The sequence below is a fragment of the Bos mutus genome, chromosome 16, assembly GCF_027580195.1.
Source record: "Bos mutus isolate GX-2022 chromosome 16, NWIPB_WYAK_1.1, whole genome shotgun sequence".
Classification (NCBI taxonomy): domain Eukaryota; kingdom Metazoa; phylum Chordata; class Mammalia; order Artiodactyla; family Bovidae; genus Bos; species Bos mutus.
Genome location: NC_091632.1, coordinates 23,908,148 through 23,931,574, shown reverse-complemented (window position 1 = coordinate 23,931,574; position 23,427 = coordinate 23,908,148). Strand labels below are relative to the sequence as shown.

The following is a 23,427-nucleotide window of genomic DNA, read 5'->3' as shown; positions in this document are numbered from 1 at the left end:
TGTGCTCCATAAATATTTAGAAGTTGGTAACAGGACCAAGATAGGAACAGCAAAAGGAGCAATCAGTGTCTCAGACCAACAAAGGGTTAAAGGTCACTGGGGAAGGCGGTCCTTTAGTTTTCTCTTGCTCTCTATGCTACCTAGCAACTGATGACACCAACATTTCCACTGTTTTGACTGGGAGAGAGACCTTGAATGTCACAGTTGCTGAATCACCAAAAAACGGAGAGAGCCGATACAGTACAAGGTTCTTGAAAGATCAACAGGGACCTATCAGTGTTATTGTTAAAAGAATCAGAAGAGAAGGATTTTAGAGGGGCTGATGATGCTCCTATTGCCTCTCATCATTGTATTAATGATGAAGCTCAGCGATGCTCGTGAGTACCCCAAGTTCTCTTTACTCTAAACTCCCCAGCTGAGGGAGCCTCTGGGAAACAGTTTGTCTTCCTGAAACTCCTGGTGAAGTGAAGAAGCCAGGGGCAGAAAAGTGTGTTTATTCAACCCAGGACTTGTTGGAGTGATGAACCGGAAAGCTATACAGTTTTCCAGTCTGTGTGCGTAGGATCTTGATGTTGCCCACCTTTTCTGAGGGGTTGAAAGCCATTCTGGAAAGACCCTCTGGATAACTTCCTCATTCCTATTTCCTTTCTGAACGTTCTTCCCTGTCTTTTCTGCTCATGTCTTTTCTTTCACTTTTGTTTTTCCTCCCTACTAGCTTGGTGAGTCTCATGAGGATGTGGTCAGGGTTTCAGGGGCATTGAAGAGTAGAGCAGATCCATTGTTCACATTTATTTGTTTATCCTCCTCACCACAAGCCCTACCTGTAACACAAGATCCCAGAAAGATAAAACCATGGTTCTGGACTTGTGTACTGAGTGTAAGAGTTATCAACTGAGTAGAAAAAGATTTTCATTGTATGGGGAACCTGTGTTACTAGGGAAGCAGTTGCTTTCTGTTGCCCCAAATACACAAGAAGACTGGTGGGCTGGAAGCAACAGGCTTCTCTGCTCTAAGCAACTGCTTTCTCAGCTAGAGTTCAGCACTCCCAGGGGGTTGCTGGACAACATCTGGGCTACCATCATAGACAATGATGTATGAGCATGATGGGAAGGAGCTCTTTCAAAATATCTGTGTGTTTCTTGATGGCCTACTATGTGATGGCACTTTTGGGGACATGACCATGGACAAGATAGACATAGGTCCTAATTCTATAGAAACTTCTATAGAAAAGTCCTACCATTCAAGTCAGACATGGGAAAGATTGAAGGTGAAGGTAAGAGACAGAGGATAAAAAGAGGGCAGGAGTGATATTTCTAGAAGGTAAAAAGCCTATATATTGCCTGTATTTGATTCTCAAAGAACTCTCCAATAATATGACCACAATACCCCCTAAATATAATCTTTTATGTGTTGGTCTAACTAACCCTTGTGGCTGAGACAATATCCCCATTTCCCGATGAGGAGATCCAGACCGAGAGAGGTGGACTCAGCTCACATAATGAACAGAGTCTGAAGCACATGCAGGTCTTCCCGCCCACAGCCCCTGGCTTTCCCACAAAATCCTAGCGTCTCTGGATGTGGATGCTCCGCACTTTGATAACTGACAGCATGAGAAATAGAACCAGTCGCCTATGAAGGGCAGGTAAGGTCACCTTGTGCTGGCTCTCCTTCTCTTCCGCTGCATCCTTCTCGGCCCTGTGTTGTGTCCCGGGGCGTTGACTGCTACAGGCGACATCACCCGGTCTCTCTCACAGGCTGATTTCTGTTTGGGTTCACCCAATAGGAGACGCCGAGGGAAAGCAATCAGAGAGCGAAGCGAGGTTGAGGTATTACCTTCTTCTTTTCCCTCTTTCTCTAGTGCCTCTGGTAGTATAATAGCTGTGTCCCTCCACAATATAGTTTTCCATGAATAGCCCCTTTTTCATGGTTCTAGCTACCACTGGGCTTCAGGAACACTATTTGCTCCTCTAATCGCTACAACACTAGGGCTGGTAACGGCTTCTTATAACTGCTAGCTTCTGGGTTCCCTAACATCCCTCATTTGTTCCTGTAACCTTGCTCACAGCTCTGTGTAGAGTCCCTCCACTGAAGTTTCTTCATGTGACTCATCTAGAGTGAAGGCTATTACCTGCCAGGACCCTGACTGAGCACGCTGAGCATTGAGGAGTGCTAACAGAGGGGAGATGGAGTTATGAAAAAGGACTTGGTCTTGTTGATATTTGGACCTAATGCTGGCCCTGAATGGGAGCTTCTGGGGTGGAAATGCAGGGAGGAGATACCAGAGTGTTTGAGATCACAGAGCAATGTTAAGATCACTCCAGCATCACTTCCAGTGTGGTGTTCTCATTGACTCCTTAGCCTTCAGTAACCTGCTCTTGCCTTTGTACTCCCATAGCTCCTGCTCCCAGTTTTATAGTTTTCTATCTACCAAAATCTCTCAGTCAAGGTTCTCCTTAAAGCGGGGAGAGAGATCTCATTTTTCTCGTTTCCCTCATATGTTCTAGTGACCAATAGGCACTTAATAAACACCTCCTGGGTTTTATGTTCCAAGGTGATGTTTCTAAGAAATTGAAGTGATCTGGCTGTATGCCATAGAGCAGGGGTCCCCAATCTTCTGGGGCCAAGGTAAGCAGCAGGCAGGTGAGCAAGCAAGCAAAGCTTCATCCATATTTATAGCTGCTCCACATAGCTTGAATTACCACCTGAGCTGACCTCCTGTGAGATCAGCGGCAGCATTAGATTCTCATAGGAACGCTCAAGAACCTGCTGCGAACTATGCATGGGAGGGATCTAGGTTTTTATGAGAATCATCCTGAAACCCTCCCCCACCCCTCGTCATTACCCAGGCTGTGGAAAAGTTGTCTTCCAGGGAACCAATCTGTGGTGCTAAAAAGGTTGGGGTTAGGGTTGGAGAGAACTGCCATAGAGAACTTGGGCAGCAATAATGACTAAATTCATGACTGTGGTTTATTCTGGTTGCAGAATTTGCATGAAAAAGAAAGAGGTTTCCAGCCCATGGGAAACTGTGAGCTGGTGGGGGTGGGTGTAATCAGGTGGGGCAGGCATGGGATCTCTCTGGCAGAGCTATATGTGGTTTGTATGGTTGATCCTGAAAAACACCAAGGTCAGTCTCTTGACGTTATTCATAACTCTATGGATATTTCAATATGCTATATCAATCTGCTTCATGAAGTCCTCCACAGATAAGGACTGATGATAGATAAGTCCCCAGAATTGTCAACTGGGCTAGTGTTAAGAGACAGGCTTGCAAATTATCTGCTAAGAAATGACCTTGAGTTCCAAGAGTTAACATGAGAAAATATGGGCACTTGCTATAGACCTTATTAGACTCCAGTCTGTTTCCATGGAGCTGTTGCCAAGGTACATGCAGTAGAAATTTCTCCAAGATACTGTTTTACTCCCCTAAGGCCCTCTTCTTAGTTGACATTGAATCTATCTAAATCCGAGAAATTCAACTAATGTGTAGATTTTCTTCTGACTAGTGGGAATATTTGTCTATTCTTACTAAAACCCATTGACCTCGGTCATCCTCACTAGAGGATTCCCAAGGTCTCAAAGGAAGGGGCCTAGGTTAAAGAGAAAACACATGACTTTTTAAATACTTGCTTTATGAAACCCAAATTGAGACAGATGATAAAGGACATTCTTTCTGATGGCGAGTTTATATTTATTATGGAAAACTTTTCAAGAGTATGAGTACCAAATCACATTTTGTTACAACTTCAATGAATCATTTTATAAGAATAGAATTCATAAAATTGTAATTCTTCTGGGAAATAGGAGACCTGTGGTCATCATCGTATACAGAGAGTACTGGGGGAAAAAACCATCAGGGCTCATTCATTCATTCTCTGAAGGTTTATATGGCTCACAGTAGACCTTGCTATTCCTCAAACACATGGAATGGGCAACTTTCTGGAGGACTTGGGCTTGTTGTTCTGCCTGGAAGGTTCTCCTAAGCTGACTTCCTTTCTCCATTCACATCTCTGCTCAAGTGCCACCTGCTGAGATAGCCTTTCCTGGTCCCTCTAACCTATAAGATCATCCCTCTTCACATTCTATTTTCCTTGTTTTTTTCTTTTTTTTAAATTAGTTTTTCTCTTTTTAAATTTTCTTTTTTCAGTATCTTTTTCTCCATTTAAAAAAATTTTGTTTATTTTTGTGTATATTTCCTTTCCTTTCTTTATTTCTCTTCAAAACCCTTGTGTTTATACACTTAGCTACTGCCAGTCTTCCTTCTAGAAAGGAGTTCAGATAGCTGGGACATTGATGTGTTCATTGCTGTATTCCTAGCAGTTAGGACTGTGCCTACTGGAAGTTCAGAAAAGCATAAAATTTAAAAGGGACACTGGTAACCTCCAAAGGGTAGCCTTAAAAGAGTAACTTAAAAGTCAAACCGCCACATTCAGCACTTCCTGGCCCTCAACAAGTTTCTGTAGTGAGAGGAGTTGTTAGGAGAGACTGGCAGTTCTTGAAGTGTATAGAGCCACCCACATCACTGCATAGTTGGACTAGTGTCCAAAGGCCCTCTTAACTAAAAATATCACCCTCCACTTCTCCCTCTCATTCCCACGATGCCTGAAATTCCAGAGAGTAGTTCCCAGGAATTATAATCATTTTGACTGTGTTAAGACATAGGGCCATTTGGGAGGGCCAACAAATAATTGGGGCTTTGTTGAACTGGTCATCCAGTCAGGACTCACAGCCAGTTGTAGGAAGGTCTCAAGTCTGGTTCCCCTGGGACAGGAAAATCTGGGATTAGTGAGTCATCCTTGACACAAGAGGGCGGGAGAGAGCAATGGTGAGCCTGGTGAGGAGCCTGAAACAGAGCCTGGGATGGGGAAGGGCCTCTGCTTCTGAACAGCTGGGCAGTCTAAGGCAGAGAGGCTTCCTGCTTGACAGGTCAGAGGGAAATTCTTGGGCCCTCTACTTATGGATTCTAAGGATGATATTGGACAATTTTCTTCATCTCTCTGAACCCATTCCTATCTGTGAAATGGGAATTTTAAGAAAGTGAAAAGTGTTAGTCAGTTAGTTGTGTCCAACTCTTTGCAGCCCCATAGACTGTAGCCCACCAGGCTCCTCTGTCCATGGGATTCTCCAGGCAAGAATACTGGAGTGGGTAGCCATTCCTTCTCCAGGGGATCTTCCAACCCAGGAATCAAATCCGGGTTTCCCACATTGCACACGGATTCTTCACTGTCTGAGCCACCAGGGAAGCCCTGGGAATTTTAAGATCTACCTCAAAGGGTTGCAGGGCTTCTCAGGTGGCTCAGATGGTAAAGAATCTGCCTGCAATGCAGGAGGCCCTGTTTCAATCCCTGGGTTGAGAAGATCCCCTGGAGAATGGACTGGCTACCCACTCCAGTATTCTTGCCTGGAGAATTCCATGGACAGTGGAGCCTGGTGGGCTACAGTTCATGGGATCATGAAGAGTTGGGCACAACTGAGTGACTGAGCACACACACACACATAAAAGGTTGTATTGAGAAGTAAATATAATTCATGTTTATCCAAGACTTAGCATGGTAGCTATCACATGGTTTGCACTCAAGAAATAAGCGTGGTTCTGAGGGTTATGACTCAGATTTCACTGTGCTCCATGGTGCATGGAAGGCCTAACTTCATAGCGGGTTTTCCATCTCCTCCTTGTGGCATTTCTGGATCCCTTCATGGAAGACCAGGATGTCTCTCCTAGTTGCTGGAACATTCCATTGGTGCCTCTTTTGTGGCACTTACTGCTTGCTGCCATATGTCCCTGTATTGTATTTATTTTTGTCACATTCTTTGGCTCTCCAATAGGCTTCCCTGATGTCTCAGCTGGTAAAGAATCCGCCTGCAATATGGGAGACCTGGGTTCAATCCCTGGGTTGGGAAGATCCCCTGGAGAAGGGAAGGGCTACCCACTCCAGTATTCTGGCTTGGAGAATTCCATGGACTGTATAGTCCATGGGGTTGCAAAGAGTTGGACACGACTGAGCGCCTTTCACTTTCATTTTCACTTTGGCTCTGCAATAATACTGTAAATTCCTGGAGGAAAAGAACTGGTGTCTGATCTGTCTTTCCCTTCCTGACATTGCCTCACAATTCCTCTTACATGGTAGAAACTCAAATATCAATTGCCCTCATGGATGACTATCTGAAAATACGTTAGCAGTTATTGTCATTTCCACAGCCTTTTGTCAAAATGGTCCAGCTAGTTCATCTACAGGCTAAAATGAACATAATTTAAGATGTAGAGTCACCACTATATTTGGTCTGATCGCTGTTCAGTTGTGTTGTTCAGGCTTTTCAGCAACGTCTATCAGAGGCTGTTGGGACAGAGCTGCCTCTTTGAGAAGCAGCTTGACTGGCCTAGACAGAAGACCAAATTCAAAATTGTAGATTTCAGTCCACTAAGTGGATTGATGCTGATAATCTGTTCATGGAAAGGGAGAGAAAAACCCAATTTGTAATTATTGGAACAAGAAGAAAGAATCAGAAGGTCAGAATGAATCATATGAAATTGCCATTTTGGTAGATCAAAACTAGTCCAATAGAGGTCTTTTCAAATGATTCAACCTTCATAGTTATATGGAAATCTAATCATCCAGACAGCATATCCATAGGAATATAACCTATCACAAGATCTAATGTATCATGAGAGAAAGAGTACCATGAATTTTCTCCTGTTTTTTCTGTTCTGAGTTACTGACTTAACATCTGTCAACCAACTTCCCATCACAGCTGAGGTAACATTTTAGAAGCCCAAGTAAGGAGCAAGCATGGCTCATACCTATGGATACGCCAGATGGGTAACTGGGTGCGTGGCAGAGGAAGGGGACCAGGCTGTGATGTCCTGGAGCAGAGCCACAGCTTGACTGCACGAGGCTGGATGGGCAGGCGACTGGCAGATGGAGGCCAGCCTTTAGGGGCAGAGCACCCTGTGAAGTCAGGGCTGGCTGGTGGAGAAAAACTGCTCCGAAACCAGGAACAAGACTCGGAGGTTGGAGAAAAGGGCATTCCACTGTCCTTGGACAGCTGGCAACAGGCCATGTGTCTCTCTGTTGACCTCTAAACTCTGGATTATGCAAATCTTTATGAAGTTACATTTTTGTAAGAAAGTGAAATTACATGGATTGTAGATATTATGTATAGAGATGATGTCAGTGATACTCATTTAGAATAAATAACCCCATTGAGCAGTAATACCCCAAGTTGGTAATACTATTTTTTTTGTTTGTTTGTTGGCATCTACCAGGCAGGCAGACCCCAGATGTCATAGAAGGAAACCCAGTTTCCGAGGGAAGTTCTATATGTCAATGACATAGTCTCTTTTTAAAATCCTTCCTCCCTCTCTCTCATTCTTTGTCTGGGATTTGATTTCTATGAGGCTTTTTGCTATCGGAAGCGTGGAAGCAATTCCTACCTATTTCTTTTCCCCTCACCCCCTCAGCTCCAGCCCCAGGCCTCACTGCTTTTCCCAGAATGTGCCAGGTTGACCTTTCCTTGGGGCCTTTGTACAAAATCCCCCTGCCTGGACCGCAGTCCCCAGACATCTGCCTGGCTCCCTTGTTCCCTGCAGGCACTTGTTCAAAGTCTTCTCAGACCAGCTTTCCCTAACTTCCGCTGTTTAGAATTACATTGCTTAGTCCTCTTTGCACCTTTATTTTTATCCACTGCACTTTTTAAATGACGGGTTATATGTATTTATTTTATATTGTCTGCCTTCCTTGTGTCCTCCCATTAGGATGTAGGCTCCAGAAGGGCAGACATTTTCACCTGTTTTGTATGTAATGTGTTCAGAGTCCAGAACAGTGCCTAGCACGGAGAAGGTACTCACATGTTTGTTGAGTACTCAGATGGAGACTAAGAAAGTGTGAGAAAATGTTCATGACTTGCTCTTCCTTTTGCCTTCATCTTTGAGCAATTGCATAATCTGCGGAGGAACCACAAAACCTTTCCAGATGTGGAGAAATAGAACCGTTTGCAAAATCGGTTGCAGATTCCACCATATTACACCTTTTGCAGACTCTAGGCTGGATGTAAATTAGATTTCAGCTCTGCTTCCCATTCACCAGCTTGCACCTTATGAAAAGTATTTTTTAAAGTATAAGTTCCTGGGAATTCCCTGGGAATTATAATTTAATTTTATAAAACTAAAATTTTATTTTATTTTATTAAAATTTCTATTTTAAAGTTTAAGTCCAGTGGTTAGGACTTGGAGCTCTCACTGCTGGGGTCCTGGGTTGGACCCCTGGTCAGGGAACTAAGATACCCATGTGGTGAGGCCAAAAATGTTTTTAAAATAAAGCATAAGTTTGAAGTTAAATTGATTCGCATTCATTCCAGCATAATTAATTATTTTGAAGCATAAAAATAGTGTTTTGCAAACAATTTACAAATACCTACAAATATTTAAGTTCCAACCATGCGCTAGGCTCCCTGTGCTAGGCCTTGTAGGAAATACAGAAGGAAGAAGCTAAATCCCAGTTCTTAAGTATCTTAGGACTGAGAAGTGGGTAGAAAGTGAACAAAGATAAGAGAATAGAAGGCAGAATATGGAACTATTGTTTCGGGGATAGAGTTTATGCCTCTGCTTTATCCTCACTCTTGCTTTCATAAGAACCAACACTTTTGTGATGGTCTTATGTCCAGTCTCAGAGGTTTTCACTGGGTTGCCTCCCCATTCCAGCCCCCACCGCCACGGGAAGGGAGAGGGGTGGGGAATAAAAGGTCAAAGCGGTACGGAGGGACCATGGGGCCTTTATGCTCCGCCCAGGCCTGGGGGAGAACAGCCTCCATCTTGCTCAGCAGCACAGCTGACATGCAGGATACTACCTCCAGGGAGGGGGCCCATGGGACATGGGTGCTGCCCAAAACTGCTCCCACCCCAGCTGGAGGAGCAGAGAGAAAGAAAACTGAGAAAGAAAGAAAGAAAACTGGAGGATCCTGCAGGTTACAGAACTGGTGCAATTGGTTGGAAGGGGCCGGGGCTGAGTAGGCCTGATTCGGCCTCAGGGAATCCTGCTGCTGCTGCTGCTGCTGCTCCTAAGTCGCTTCAGTCATGTCCGACTCTGTGCGACCCCATAGACGGCAGCCCACCAGGCTCCCCCGTCCCTGGGATTGAGGTGAGGGTTCCCTGGCCTTGGGGAGGCCTGTTCTAAAAGACAGTCTGCACAGTGTGGATTCTTTCATAAACAGCTTTAGAAAAAGTTATAGCCAGACGTGCATGCACAAAAATGAACCCAACCATTTTGTGAACTGTTTTGTTTGTTTGTTTGTTTGTTTTGACTTTTTTCTTAAACATATATTTAAAATGAAGAGGAAGGAGTAAACTTCATTAAGTTGCATTCAACCTGGGGGTCAGCCTGACCCCCATCTGAGGTTCTCCACAGCGACCAAGGCCGTGCCTGAAGATCTGAGCCTTCACAAAGGGGACAACAGTGGGATGAGCTACCTGGAAAAAACTGGGGGAAATGGTGTCTAGGGCAGCTCTTAGACACATACAAGAGAAGCCGTGGATGTGGCTCCACCTTTTAGAGGGCCCTGCTCCAACAACTCCCTTATCCACATCCTTCCCCACAGAGCAAGCGTCCATGAGGCCAAGTGGAGGTGCTTGCCCTGGGTCTGCACCTCACCACAGGTATCTGGAACCTGCAGCTCTCTGCCCAGATGACTCAGGGCTGCTTGAATTTACATGGGCCTCTTCCTTTGGTCCATCCTCCTAAGGATGGTAAGGCCTCTGCTAAGTCCAAGAGGTGGCAAAGAGGCAGTGTTTATAGATGGAGCCTGAATGAGAGAGCACCAGGCCCTTAGCAGAGCTGGGGGGACTTGGGGAAGGTAGAGAAGGAGGTGGGTCTCAGGCTAAGGCCCAGGGGCTGGAGGATGGAGGCTACCTTTCTCTGCGCCACCACCAAGTCAGATTTTTGAATTTGAACTTGGGCTTTGAGGTCATATGAAGGGATATTTGTCAAGGTAGGGAGAGTAGAACATACTAAACAGTTCGTTAGCTTGATTTATCCCTGTAAGATATTTGGGCCTCTGGCATGTGGGCCTCCTCTGATCTCTTGACACAGCCTTGCAAATATCAGGGCTGGTCTTGGGGGCTGTCTTTAGAGATGCGTTTTGCTGACTGGGGAGGATGTTGATGGGTCAGGATGGCAGGAGGTAACAAGATAAAAGGCCTAGAGATGGGCATTTCCAGACAACACTGAGCAGAGCCTGGGAAGAAAGCCACCGTGCTGCGTGTCTTCTCCCCGCCAGCTTTTTGGCAGGACATGGAGGACCTTGGTTTCCTTGGTCTCAGCTCTGCTTACCTCTTAGGTGTCATTTCTCCTCTCCTCTGTGATGCTTGCTGAGCTCCAGCATCCTAGGCCACTGGTTCCCGCAGTGAGCCCCGCTCTCCTAGCCTCTGTCTGTACAAATTGTTTTCTGTTCTGCTCCTACTGTCTGTCCTCTCTCCTATGTCCCTGCTCAGCCTCATTCCCTGCTCACCTCCTCCCCATCCCAGGATCTCCCCTAAGATGTATCTTCTCTAGAAAGTCTTCCCTGAAGGCCCACGCCCTGCACTGACCCCATTATGACACCATCCCATTCCTTCCAGACTGCACTGTCTCCACCAGACGCGGGGCTTCCTGGTTGACATGAGAGAAGTTCAGTGCAAAAGCAGCAGAGAAAGTCATGCAGTTTTATTTCATCTTAGCCGGCTTTTGACCATTAGGGACTATGACAATTCTTACAGTGAGGTTTGGCTAGAAGAAAAAAGTAGAGAAAGAATAGGAAAATGGTTTTCAGAGTTGGTTTGATATAATAGACAAAGCATTTTTAAAATTTTGCTTTTTAAAATTTGAAAATTAAATTTTTTAAGAAAAAATTTAAAATTTTCCTTGGGAGGCCTGAGTCTTTATGTGGGTTCTCACTGTGGGTCTGTCGAGCAGACTAACCAACCCGGTGTGTGTGTGTGTGTGTGTGTGTGTGTGTGTGTGTGTGTGTGTACACGCGCATGTGCATGCACAGCAGTGAGATAGGGCCCTCATTTATCACCCTAGAGCCTCTGCTGGTGAAACCTGGGCGTTGGTTGTCAGGGTTTTCAAACCCTCAGAATCCCTCAGGGATAGATCTCCCTGGAGGGGCCAGTGAGTGGCCCTGGGCCCCTCCCCAAAAGACCAGAGCACTTAACTTCACCTACAAGTTGAGTTACGCGTAAAAATGTTCAACCTGAACAAAAAAGGCTCCAAGTCTTGGCTAAAGCTCTGAAGTCCTTTCCAGGTCGAAGTTCCTGGGGTTCTGTGATTCCATAAGAGGAAGTAGCAGCTGGGTCCCCGAAGGAATGGGTGCAAATGAACACGGAGGACTATCATGAGGTTTAGACGGAATCTAGCAGCTTATGGATCTGGATCAGCCATGACCCAAATATCTGCCTTCTCTGCCTCTCTCGCAGGGACTCACTCTCTGAGATATTTTCGCCTGGGCATTTCAGAGCCTGGCTATGGGATCCCTGAATTTATTTCAGCCGGGTATGTGGATTCTCATCCCATCACCATGTACAACAGTGTCTCCCAGCTGAAGGAGCCGCGGGCCCTGTGGATGGAGGAAAACCTGGCGCCTGATCACTGGGAGAGGTATACACAGCTGCTGCGGGGCTGGCAGCAGGCGTTCAAGGTGGAACTGAAGCAGCTGCAGCGTCACTACAATCACTCAGGTGGTGAAGGCAGCAGGGATGAGCACGTTCCATCCCTAGCCCCCAACCCGGTAGAGGCCCCTGGGCTGACAGTGGCTGTGAGCTGAGCTACATTCTTTTGGCAAAGCTCAGGCAATCTTGTCACTGGGGTTCAGTGCCTGCCATCTGTCCTGTGCCTCTTCCACATTGTCTGTTTCTTCCCCAGGACCCCATGTGCCCCCATGTCCCTGTCCCATCTTCATTCAGGCTGCTGACCTGCATCTCCTCCTAAATCTAGCCGTTGCGTGTCTTATTTCCAGGCCTAATGAAGTGCTTACTTATGGGCAATGACTTACTACATTAACTTTCCCCGGGGATATTTCTGGCTCCTGGGTATCTCTCCCTCCTCCATTGCAGTAAAAAGTGTATCAGTTAGTTGTTCCCAATATAGGATAACTCCACAAGGCAGGAATTATCATACTCCTTTGACATGCAGTAGGTACTCTGTAGATACCTATGTATAGGTGGGCTTATATCACAGGAACTTTCTGGAGACTCAGTGATGCCATGCCAGGCCTGTGCGGTAATGTATTCTGGGGTAGAAGATGCTTCCAGCCATGCCCCTAGTCAGATCATCCGGGTACCCACCTTTACATCCCCCTGTCAACCCCTCCCTTCCTGCCATTCATGTGTCTTCCAGGGTTTCACACTTACCAGAGAATGATTGGCTGTGAGTTACTGGAGGATGGAAGCATCACGGGATTTCTCCAATATGCGTATGATGGACAGGATTTCCTTATCTTCAATAAAGATACCCTGTCCTGGATGGCCATGGATAATGTGGCTGACATCATCAGGCGGGCATGGGAGGCCAATCGGCATGAGTTACAATATCAGAAGAATTGGCTGGAAGAAGAATGCATTGCTTGGTTAAAGAGATTCCTGGAGTATGGGAAAGATGCCTTACAAAGAACAGGTAAAGAGGAGGGGGAACTCCTTGTCCCCACATCCTCAGAACTAGCAGTTTCATACGTAACAGTCCTCTAATTTAGCTTTTAGCCATCCTTTTCTGAAGTCTGTTTTGTTAGTTGGGCTACAGTGACCTGTAACTTCCTCATGAAAACTTTCCCTAGTTACCTTTTTATCAGCATTTTAACAACACTCAGCAATTCTACTTGTTTTGAGTGGAGTATGTCCAGGGACCCTTCCTTTTGGGGGATTCAGTGAGATAAATCCTCCCATCTCCTGTTAATGATAAGTTGGGTAATATTGGGTTGGCCAAAAAGTTCATCTGGGTTTTCCTGAATGAACTTTTTTGGCACCCCCTGCCCAGTACTTTGGGAGGTAATGCAATTCTTCAAGCTTTGTAGTAACCAAGAGATCATACAACACCAGGATGAGTAAAAATCTGAAATTAGAAAAAAGACACACAGAGGGTCTTTGCTTACCTTAAGAGGTTAGGATAAGATTCCTTTCAGTAAAAAACTCCTCTTATACATCAAAGATATGATTCAGTTGGTCAACTTTTAGTTAACAAAGAACTTTTCATGCATGATCTCATTATTCAAAATGAATTATGTCTGTATCATGCTGTGGGAAACTCCCAGACACGATGTGCCTTTTCCCACAGGAGTGATGTTTAATAGTGGGGCTTTCCAGAGCTATGGCAGCCCCTTGGGGAGGCACCTGGACTACAGGTATGAATATGGACTCTCTGTTCAAGCACATCGGTTTTGGAGGCAGTTGACTGGAGTTTGTTTCAATTCTCCCACTCACTAGCTGAATACTCATTTTCATTTTAATGGTTTCAGGTAACAGAAATCTGCTCAAATTGGCTTTAGATCAAAGAATTTGTTATTGGTGAACCTGGGTTCTGGGTTATTCTTATTTTTATATGTTTCCTGCAATGAAGAAAATTGGGAAATGCAGTTGCTGTTTTCTAGTATTGTGCACTCAGTACATAAGATACTTCTATTTTAACTTGAACTTCTTTTTTTTCTAGAGCCCCCCAAAGTCAGAGTCAATCACAAAGAAACTTTCCCAGGGATTACAACTCTTTACTGCAGAGCTTATGGCTTTTACCCCCCAGAAATTTCCATTAACTGGATGAAAAACGGGCAAGAAATTGTCCAAGATACCGATTATGGAGGCATTCTTCCCAGTGGGGATGGGACCTATCAGACTTGGGTGTCTGTTGAGCTGGATCCTCAGAATGGTGACATTTACTCCTGTCACGTGGAGCATGGCGGAGTTCACATCGTTCTTCAGGGTTTCCAGGGTAAGGCTGGGGTTGTGGCTGTCTGGGGAGTGAGACCGAGGAAAGGTGGTGAGCAGGAACCGTGGATCACTGCGTGCTTTAGAATAGGTCTGTTAAATCAGAGGTTCTCTCAACTTTTTGGTCCTAGGGCTCCTTTATACTCAAAAAATTATTGAGGACCCCAAAGAGCTTTTGTTTATATAAGTTATATCTATTTCTATTTACTGTATTGCAAATTAAAAAAAATTTTTTTTAAGTAAACACTAGAAAACATAGCATTCTATTTGCTGTCAGAGTGATAATGTCATCTCATATTGTGTGGCCTCTAGAAAATTACCCTGTGCCCATGTGAGAGATGGAGATTTAAAAAAGGGGGGGGCGGGGAATCATGAGTTAGATCTCATTGACTCTCTGATTGGGTCTTGAGGACACCTGGGGCATTCAGACCATACTTTGAGAACAGCTGTTCCTGTTTCAGATTATTCTCCACAGAGCTGTGAAGAAGTCACAGTAAGAAAAGTAGTATTGGGCTTCTTAATGATCACAGGAAAAAAGTCCCCAAAAGATAACATAGAAGAGCAGGAGGACACGTGGATTTTTTCCTCCCTTATTTGCTTACTTTCAGAATCGGAAACTATACTTCTCGTGGTGAAAGCTGTTGGGTTCATTGTCCTCGCCATTGCCCTGGCTGGAGTTGGCATCCTAGCCTGGCGAAAGAGGCCCCGAGGTAAGAGGCGCGTGGAAGGATCCTGGGGATGAAGACTGTCTCTCCACAGCTCCAGAGTTTTATTTTCTGCACCTGCTACTCCAAGCTCCCTTTAGAACTGGGTTTGGCCTCATTTTGTACCATAGGACCCAAAACACCTCTCTCAGCATATAGGGAACACACACCATGGATGATGCTTGCAAGGAGAGTGGTCTGTTTCCTAAGTGGTGCCTGATGTCAACAAAGTGGTACAGTTCCTGTCCGGGTGGACTGTCCTTTGTGCAGTTGGTTCAGAGAAGATATGGTGACATTGATTTGTCTTTTTCCAAATGATCTCATTATTGTTAATTACTACTGACCTTTTAAAAATAATTTATTAGAATTGGAGGCTAATTACTTTACAATATTGTAGTGGTTTTTGCCATACATCGACATGAATCAGCCATGGGTGCACATGTGTCCCCCCAGTCCTGAACCCCCCTCCCCTCTCCCTCCCCACCCCATCCCTCTGGGTTGTCCCAGAGCACCGGCTTTGAGTGCCCTGCTTCATGCATCTAACTGACACTAGTCATCTATTTTACATATGATAATATACATGTTTCAATGCTAATCTCTCAAATCATCCCACACTACTGACTTTTGAGAGGATTTTGTCCTTTGTTTTTCCCATCTTGACAAACATTATTCTGTCACAATCACGTGGAAGTCCTTTTTCTTCTCCTTTTTTTTTTTTTTTGGTCTGCACTGGGTCTTTGTTGCAGCACCCAGACTTTCTCTGGTTGCAGCACTTGGGCTCAGTTGCCCCGTGGCACGTGGGATCTCGTTTCCCGACCAGAGATTGAATCTGCATTCCCTGCATTGAGAGGTGGATTTTTAATCAGTGGACCACAAGGGAAATCCCTGCTTTTTCTTCTAAATTCATCTTGCAACCCATGAAATGTGGAAGAGTAGATACCTTTAGAAAATGGAACTCAGGGTAAGAAAAAGTGAAAGGAGAAATGAGACATATAGGTTCTTGGTACCCAGGGAAAAACTTCATCCATTCCATAAACATGTATTAAATGCCTCCTGTGTTCTAGGGATTGTATTAAATGCTGGGCTATCACAATGCAAAAGACAGACACAATCCCTGTTAGAAAGCTTACAGTCTAGTCTTGCAAAGGTCATTTCCCACCTCTGGCTTCACTAGGTGCTCAAGTTGATAAGAGCATAATATTGATGAGCCCTGGATTATGGGTTTGAACCCAGTTGTGGGCCAGGAATTTGGCTGTACTTCACAGCCATAGTATCACCCAATTCAGGTGATACTGTTCAAAGTGTCCTATTAGTTAAACGAAACACCAACCCTGTACAAGAAAATTAACTCAGAGTTAATGGATCATTGTTTTCTTTATAAAAAGTATAGTTCTAACCCGAATCTAACAAGTGATAACCGCTGAAGCAAAAAAAATTTTTTTCTTCTTTTCTTATAATGATACACCTCTCTCAAGGATGATATGCACTGTGATTTCCTGCTCTTTTATCTTGTGGAGTTTGTGAATTTGAGTTGAAGTTTCTCAAGTAGTAAGAGAATCTTGACAAGTAGGCTAAAAATGTTTCTCAGAGTTTCAGTTCAGTTCAGTTCAGTCGCTCAGTCGTGTCTGACTTGTTGCGACCCTGTGGACTGAATCACGCCAAGCCTACCCATCCATCACCAACTCCTGGAGCTTATGCAATCTTATGTCCACTGAGTCAGTGATGCCATCCAACCATCTCATCCTCTGTCATCCCCTTCTCCTCCTACCTTCAATCTTGACCAGCATCAGGTCTTTTCCAACAAGCCAGTTCTTCCCATCAGGTGGCCAAAGTATTGGAGATTCAGCTTCAGCATCAGTCCTTCCAATGAATATTCAGGACTGATTTCTTTTAGGATGTCCTGGTTGGATCTCCTTGCAGTCCAAGGGACTCTCAAGAGTCTTCTCCAACGCCACAGTTCAAAAGCATCAATTCTTCAGCGCTCAGCTTTCTTTATAGTCCAACAACATCCATACATGACTACTGGAAAAACCATAGCTTTGACTAAATGGATCTTTGTTGGCAAAGTAATGTCTCTGCTTCTTAATATGCTGTCTAGGTTGATCATAGCTTTTCTGCCAAGGAGCAAGCATCTTTTAATTTCATGGCTGCAATCACCATCTGCAGTGATTTTGGAGCCCCCCCAAATAAAGTCTCTCACTGTTTCCACTGTTTCCCCATCTATTTGCCATGAAGTGATGGTACCAAATTCCATGATCTTAGTTTTCTGAATGCTGGGTTTTAAGCCAACTTTTTCACTCTCCTCTTTCACTTTAATCAAGAGGCTCTTTAGTTCTTCTTCACTTTCTGCCATAAGTGTGGTGTCATCTGCATATCTGAGGTTATTGATATTTCTCCTGGCAATCTTGATTCCAACTTGTGCTTCATCCATTTCTTATGATGTACTCTGCATATAAGATAAATAAGCAGGGTGACATTATACAGCCTTGACACACTCCTTTCCCGATTTGGAACCAGTGTGTTGTTCCATGTCCAGTTCTAACTGTTGCTTCTTGACCTGCATACAGGTTTCTCAAGAGGCAGGTCAGGTGGCCTGGTATTCCCATCTCTTTAAGAATTTTCTACAGATTGTTGTGATCCACACAGTCAAAGGCTTTGGCATAGTCAATAAAGCAGAAGTAAATGTTTTTTTCTGGAACTCTTGCTTTTTCTATGATCCAACGGATGTTGGCAATTTGATCTCTGGTTCCTCTGCCTTTTCTAAATCCAGCTTGAACATCTGGAAGTTTACAATTCATGTACTGTTGAAGCCTGGCTTGGAGAATTTTGAGCATTACTTTACTAGCATGTGAAATGAGTGCAATTGTGCGGTAGTTTGAGCATTCTTTGGCATTGCCTTTCTTGGGGACTGGAATGAAAACTGAGCTTTTCCAGTCCTGTGGCCACTGCTGAGTTTTCCAAATTTGCTGGCATATTGAGTGCAGCACTTTCACAGCATCATCTTTTAGGATTTGAAATAGCGCAACTGGAATTCCATCACCTCCACTAGCTTTGTTCATAGTGATGTTTCCTAAGGCCCACTTGACTTCACATTCCAGGATATCTGGCTCTAGGTGAGTGACCACACCATCATGATTATCTGGGTCATGAAGATCTTTTCTGTATAGTTCTTCTGTGTATTCCTGCCACCTCTTTTTAGTATCTTTTGCTTCTGTTAGTTCTGTACCATTTCTGTCCTTTATTGTGCCCACCTTTGCATGAAATGTTCCCTTGGTATTTCTGATTTTCTTAAAGAAATCTCTAGTCTTTCCCATTATGTTGTGTTCCTCTATTTCTTTGCATTGATCACTGAGGAAGGCTTTCTTATCTCTTCTTGCTATTCTTTGAAACTCTGCATTCAGATGCTTATATCTTTCCTTTTCTCCTTTGCCTTTTGCTTCTCTTCTTTTCACAGCTATTTGTAAGGCCTCCTCAGACAACCATTTTGCCTTTTTGCATTTCCTTTTCTTGGGGATGGTCTTGATCACTGCCTCCTGTACAATATCCTGAAACTCCGTCCATAGTTTTTCAGGTATTCTGTCTATCAGATCTAATCCCTTGAATCTCAGAGTTTACTGAGCACTGTATAATTTATTTTTGAGCTATAAGGAAAATGCACACATATCTGACTACAAACTCTTTTTCTTTCAGGGAAAAACAAAGTCATCTACCTTTCTACACCAGAACACTGATGGGAGATGGCTGCTTTCCAACTGTCTCTTCTCTAGGAACCATGGCCTCCTCTGTCCCATATGGACTCAAGCCTAGCACTTAAAGCTCTTGATAACAGCTGCAACAGACACGGATATTACAGGATTACGCATTTGTAATCTATGTACATTTCTACACATGGCAGAAAAATAGGAGCTACAAAATTCTTTGGCTCTAAATTAAAGACTGTCAGGTATCAGGCTCTTTTGATGGAATCTTTTAGAATGTGCATGCTAAGTTGCTTCAGTCGTGTCTGACTCTTTGCCATCCTATGGACTGTAGCCTGCCAGGCTCCTCTGTGCATAGGATTCTCCAGGCAAGAATACTGGAGTGGGTTGCCCTGCTGTCCTACAGGGGATCTTCCCCACCCAGGGATTGAACCCACCTCTCTTACATCTCCTGCATTGGCAGGCAGGTTCTTTACCACTAGTATCCTTTATCACATTTCCTCTAAATACATCTGCTCTTCTGACACATTTCCTTACATCCCACTTGTCAACAGTGGTTTGCAGGTAGATTAGAGAACCTCAGGGCTGGGAGAAACCTTCAATCCAAGGCCAGAAATGTTTTCTCCAGTGCCTTTGCCTTGAGCATCTAGCCTCCACTTGAATTCCACCAATGATGGGCACCTCACTATATCATAAAAGGCTTTTCTCTTCTTTCAGGAAAATGTTTACTATGCAAAAGCTGTGGGTGCCATGACTGTGACCCTACAGACAGGTGGGACCATTCCATGAGGACAGTCAGTGAGTTTCTACAACAGCTTGTGAATGGTGGGATCATTTTACACCTTTCCTGGCCTAAGAGGAAGCAGAAGGGCCCTGTTCTTATGGCAGCTCTGCCTGGTAGTTGGGCATCTTGGAAATATCCCTTGTCAGATCTGTTCTTCTGTCTTATATGGGAAAGTAAGAAAAATAATAATCAGACATTATCACCATCAGTGGAAATACAGAAACATGAACCCAACTGCCATCTTTTAATGTAAAAATGATAGTATGTCCCAGAAGAGGATTCAGTTCTAATTTCTACCGTTCCTCTATAGGTTTATTGTAGATGGGCTCAACTCACCTTTATATATGTGCTTTTTCTCTATACATCTGCACTGGGAATAAACAGAAGTCCCATTGTGAGAATTAGGATTCCCTTGATCCTCCTTACTCTTTCCAGCCTCTTAAAATCCTCACCATCACGTACCCCTCATCCTGCCCCTGTGTGGCCACTGGTCTTCTGGTTGACCGTCAGTTCTATATTCATCTGTCCCACTTCACCGACCCTGTCCGACCACACACCTCAGCTCTGAGGTTGGCGGACCCAACTTTGACAGCTGACTTTAAACGTGTACATAGACTTGACCTTTGCTCTTTCTCGACTGTGACATTTGCCTCCGGCTTTAATCATCACAGTTACAGGTACAGACATTCTCAGTGTGCCAGGGCTATTCCTTGCTCCACTGTCCCCACCTCCTTCCATGGATGAAGCTCCCACCCCTCGTTTCTTTCCTGGCACCAGCCGAGTTGCATAAGAGCACATTTGTGTTTGTTTATTTTGCTTTTAGGGTTGCCATGGGCGATTTCCATACCATCTTTTAAGCAGCGTTGCACTGTGAAGAGAGCAGCTTTATTTCTGGAATGGTTTCTTCTTACAATTAGAATAGTTAGGGACTCAATATATTTTGAATGGACACTTACAGTGATTCAGGTGCTATATCTATATAAATGTCTTGTCTCTCCACTGCACAGTACTCTCATCAAAGATGTTAATAGTCAAAGCCTTTTTGTGTTGCCAGAGCCTTGCCCGACACTTAACATGTAATAAAAATGTCTGTATGGATGAAGAGGAAAAGGCAGAGGCAAGGGCAAGGATGTGGTGAGGAGACATCCAGTAACACACTAGCAGCATCTCTGTTTATCCCTTGGGGATTTTATAACATAAAGAGAGTTATCATATAAATGTAATATAAAGGGATGATTTTGTACCTTTGTTTTACAAGTGGCTCAAGATTACATTATTTCTTGATAATTTTGGACCTCTTGCTTCATTAGCTCATATTTGTTGATTACAGATGCTCAGCTATTGGAATCTATGAAATATTTGATAACCTAATTAAACATTAAAAACAACTGTGCTATCACCACAATCATCTTTTGACTTTGGATTGTCTTTACTTGGGTGTCCTTTGTAACTCAGCTGGCAAAGAATCCACCTGCAATGCAGGAGACCCCGGTTCAATTCCTGGGTCAGGAAATTCCCCTGGAAAAGGAGTAGACTATCAACTCCAGTATTCTTGGGCTTCCCTGGTAGCATAGACAGTAAAGAACCTGCCTGCAATGTGGGAGACCTGGGTTTGAACCCTGGGTTGAGAAGATCCCCTGGAGGAGGGCATGGCAACCTACTTCAGTATTCTTGCCTGGAGAATCCCATGGACAGAGGAGCCTGGCGGGCTACTATCTGAGTTAAGAATAGTGGATGAGAAATATGTTCAGCTCTCTTCTTATTCATCTTGTTTTTTAAACTCTATTTATTATATATTTTCTTGTTAAGCACATACAGACCAAGATATATCATACTTAAATAACAATGTATGAGGAAAGCCAGGAAACCGGTTTAAAGAGCAGAGAGAAAGTCAGGCAAGGCTTTCCTGGCCCAGGCTCCTCTGTCGTACACATGAGCTGTCCCATCAGAGAGCTGGCCTCCTCTGCTTCTCCCACTACTTTCAAGTTCTTCTGGCTCATTCCTTATTTCCAAGGAACTACATACTTAGTTTTTCCTCTTCTATTTTTAACCTAAGGAGAGATTGGTTTCGCAGTTGTGGCCCTGAGGAATAGTCGTCCCCTAGGGAGGCCAGTTGATCATTTTCGGGCAGGGTCCCTCCGAGTGGTCACACCTTGTTTTCATCGCCCGCGTCTGGGGTCTTTGTCCTAACGTGTAGGTCAAGCATCCCTGTGGGCGCATAAACTGGAGTGTCACTGGATTCATGTACTGTGATTGCCAAGTGGTCAGATACTTGTCTCGGCTGGTCGGTGTATCTCCCAGCAGCAGAGTCTACATGAGAACAACCCCTCACAGTCAGACGGTGCCTGGAGGCCCCAGAATTGATGCACGGGTATGTGTGTGTGGCGGGGGGGTGCAATTCTTGCTCTTTAGCTCCACATTTCCAGGGTGAGCTGTTCTTCCACACACCATGAGTTCAGAAAACGTTCTCCAGGGAGGGAAAGGCATTTGCTCAAAGTGCCAGTGGGCAGCAGCACCGGAGGGGTGTGGGGTCATTTGTCTTCCAGCCCAGATGTTTTCCACTTGACTGCACTGCCCTTGTTGGAGAAAAAGCCGCCACTGTCCTTCCTGAAATGCCTTCAGCACCTCTCTTTCTTTGGACTTTTGCCGTCTTTTAGCCTTTGATCTCACTGCAGCATCTTTGCATCTCTCTTTCCCTTTGGGCTCCCTTTCTCAAAAGTCCTTTCATCTTCCAGTTACCCCTGCAGGCTGTGTAACAAATCCCAAGCCCTAGTGGCTTAAAACAACAGCAATTGTTTTTATCATTAATATCTTTCAGAGTTTCTGTGGGTTGGGGATTTGGGTAGGCAGTTTTGGCTTGGGGTTGCAGTCAAATAGTGACTGGAACTAAAACAGAGCAGGACTGGAGCAACTCAGGGTGGAGGGTCAGGCATCTTTTTCTCTGTGTAGCCTGGGGCTCTCCATGTGGTCTCTCTGTGTGGATTAGATTGGGCTTCCTCACAGCATGGTGGCCTCAGGGCAGCAAGACCACTTACACGGAAGCTAGCTTCCCTCAGAGCAAGTGTCCCAAGAGATAAGGGCAGAAGTGGCCTAGCCTTGGAAGCCACACCATGTCACCTTCGCCATACTCTAATTAGTCAAAGAAGTCACAAAATCCTGTTCAGGTTCAAGGGGAGGGTGTAGAGACCTCAACACTCAATGGGAAAATTGGCAAAGTCATGTTGTGGGAAGAACATGTGGGTGGGAGGTATGGCTGTGGTCGTGTTTGGAAAGCCAGAGCCCATCAGAGGCACGCTGGCTCACCCCTCTCTCCCCATCCCACAGTGCATTAGTGTCTAATGACTGCCATAGCAACCCACTGCAGACTGGGCGGCTCTGGAGCAACAGATTTCCCATCTCACTGTTCTGGAGACCAGAAGTCCAAAATTAAGGTGTTGGCAGAGCTGTGCTCCCTCTGAAGCCACCAGGGAAAAGTCTGTGCCAGGCTTCTCTCCCAGCTGCTGGTAGAGCCTTGGCTTGTGGCTGTGTAACTCCAGTCCTCACTGGTGTTCTCCCTGTGTGTGGGTCTCTGCATCCAGCTTTCCCTTTTTATGAGGATAGCAGTCATACTGGATTAGGGGTCCATGCTACTCCGATAGGACCTCATCTTAACTAACTACATTAGCAACTATTCCATTTCCAAATAAGGTCACATTCTTAGGTACTGGGGCTAGGACTTGAGTTGGGGATATACACAGTTTAACCCATAGCACACCTCTGCCAAACCTCTGCAGGCTCCTCTCAATCCAGCAAAAGTTCGTTTTGCTCCAGTGAATCAGCCGGCACTTAGGAAATCAAAATAATTAAACGAACTCTCCCCAGAGTGAGACTGACTCGTAAGCAGTCCACCTGACCTTAACTCGCCACGAGAGGAGTTAAGTCAAATGAATCTGGCAGAATTTTGCATATGGTTTTGGGGGAGTTTGGGGGACTGCAATCCTTTCTTTAAATCATACCACTTGGTTTTCTTTCATTTATAATGCTCATCCCCCCAACCTTTGCCTGACAAGGAAAGGTATTTTTGGTCTCCAGCTTTCATCCCTGATGGTGAAAGCAGCTTCTCATTGATCTACTTGCCCAACAGCTTCTCCTTTAGAGACTGAGGCTTCTGATGCCTGCTCTCTTTGGCTCAGAGGGAAGATGCTGGTGTCTTTCAGTAGGTTAAATATGCCTTCAGACCCCTGGACACAAGATCTCTGGGAACACTTAGCTGATGGGGACCCTCTGCTGAGGAAGGAGCTCAAACTGGGGTTCCAGAGGAACTCA

General features: G+C 44.8%; 1 protein-coding gene across 1 annotated transcript; it reads left to right on the top strand.

Moving 5' to 3' along the window:
- The first annotated feature begins 211 nt into the window (after window positions 1–211).
- Window positions 212–20,558, top strand: LOC102270888 (major histocompatibility complex class I-related gene protein). The gene is made up of 6 exons (XM_005901566.3): window positions 212–377; window positions 11,444–11,704; window positions 12,363–12,638; window positions 13,665–13,940; window positions 14,545–14,646; window positions 18,331–20,558. The coding sequence occupies exons 1-6, from the start codon at window positions 323–325 to the stop codon at window positions 18,369–18,371; spliced, it is 1,011 nt and encodes a 336-aa protein (XP_005901628.2). The 5' UTR covers window positions 212–322; the 3' UTR covers window positions 18,372–20,558.
- Window positions 20,559–23,427: the final 2,869 nt, after the last annotated feature.

Coding starts and splice junctions, on each gene's coding strand:
- LOC102270888 (XM_005901566.3), top strand. CDS start 323: ATGATGCTCCTATTGCCTCTCATCATTGTATTAATGATGAAGCTCAGC. Junction 13,941..14,544: donor CGTTCTTCAGGGTTTCCAGG/GTAAGGCTGGGG, acceptor GCTTACTTTCAG/AATCGGAAACTATACTTCTC. Junction 14,647..18,330: donor CTGGCGAAAGAGGCCCCGAG/GTAAGAGGCGCG, acceptor TTTTTCTTTCAG/GGAAAAACAAAGTCATCTAC.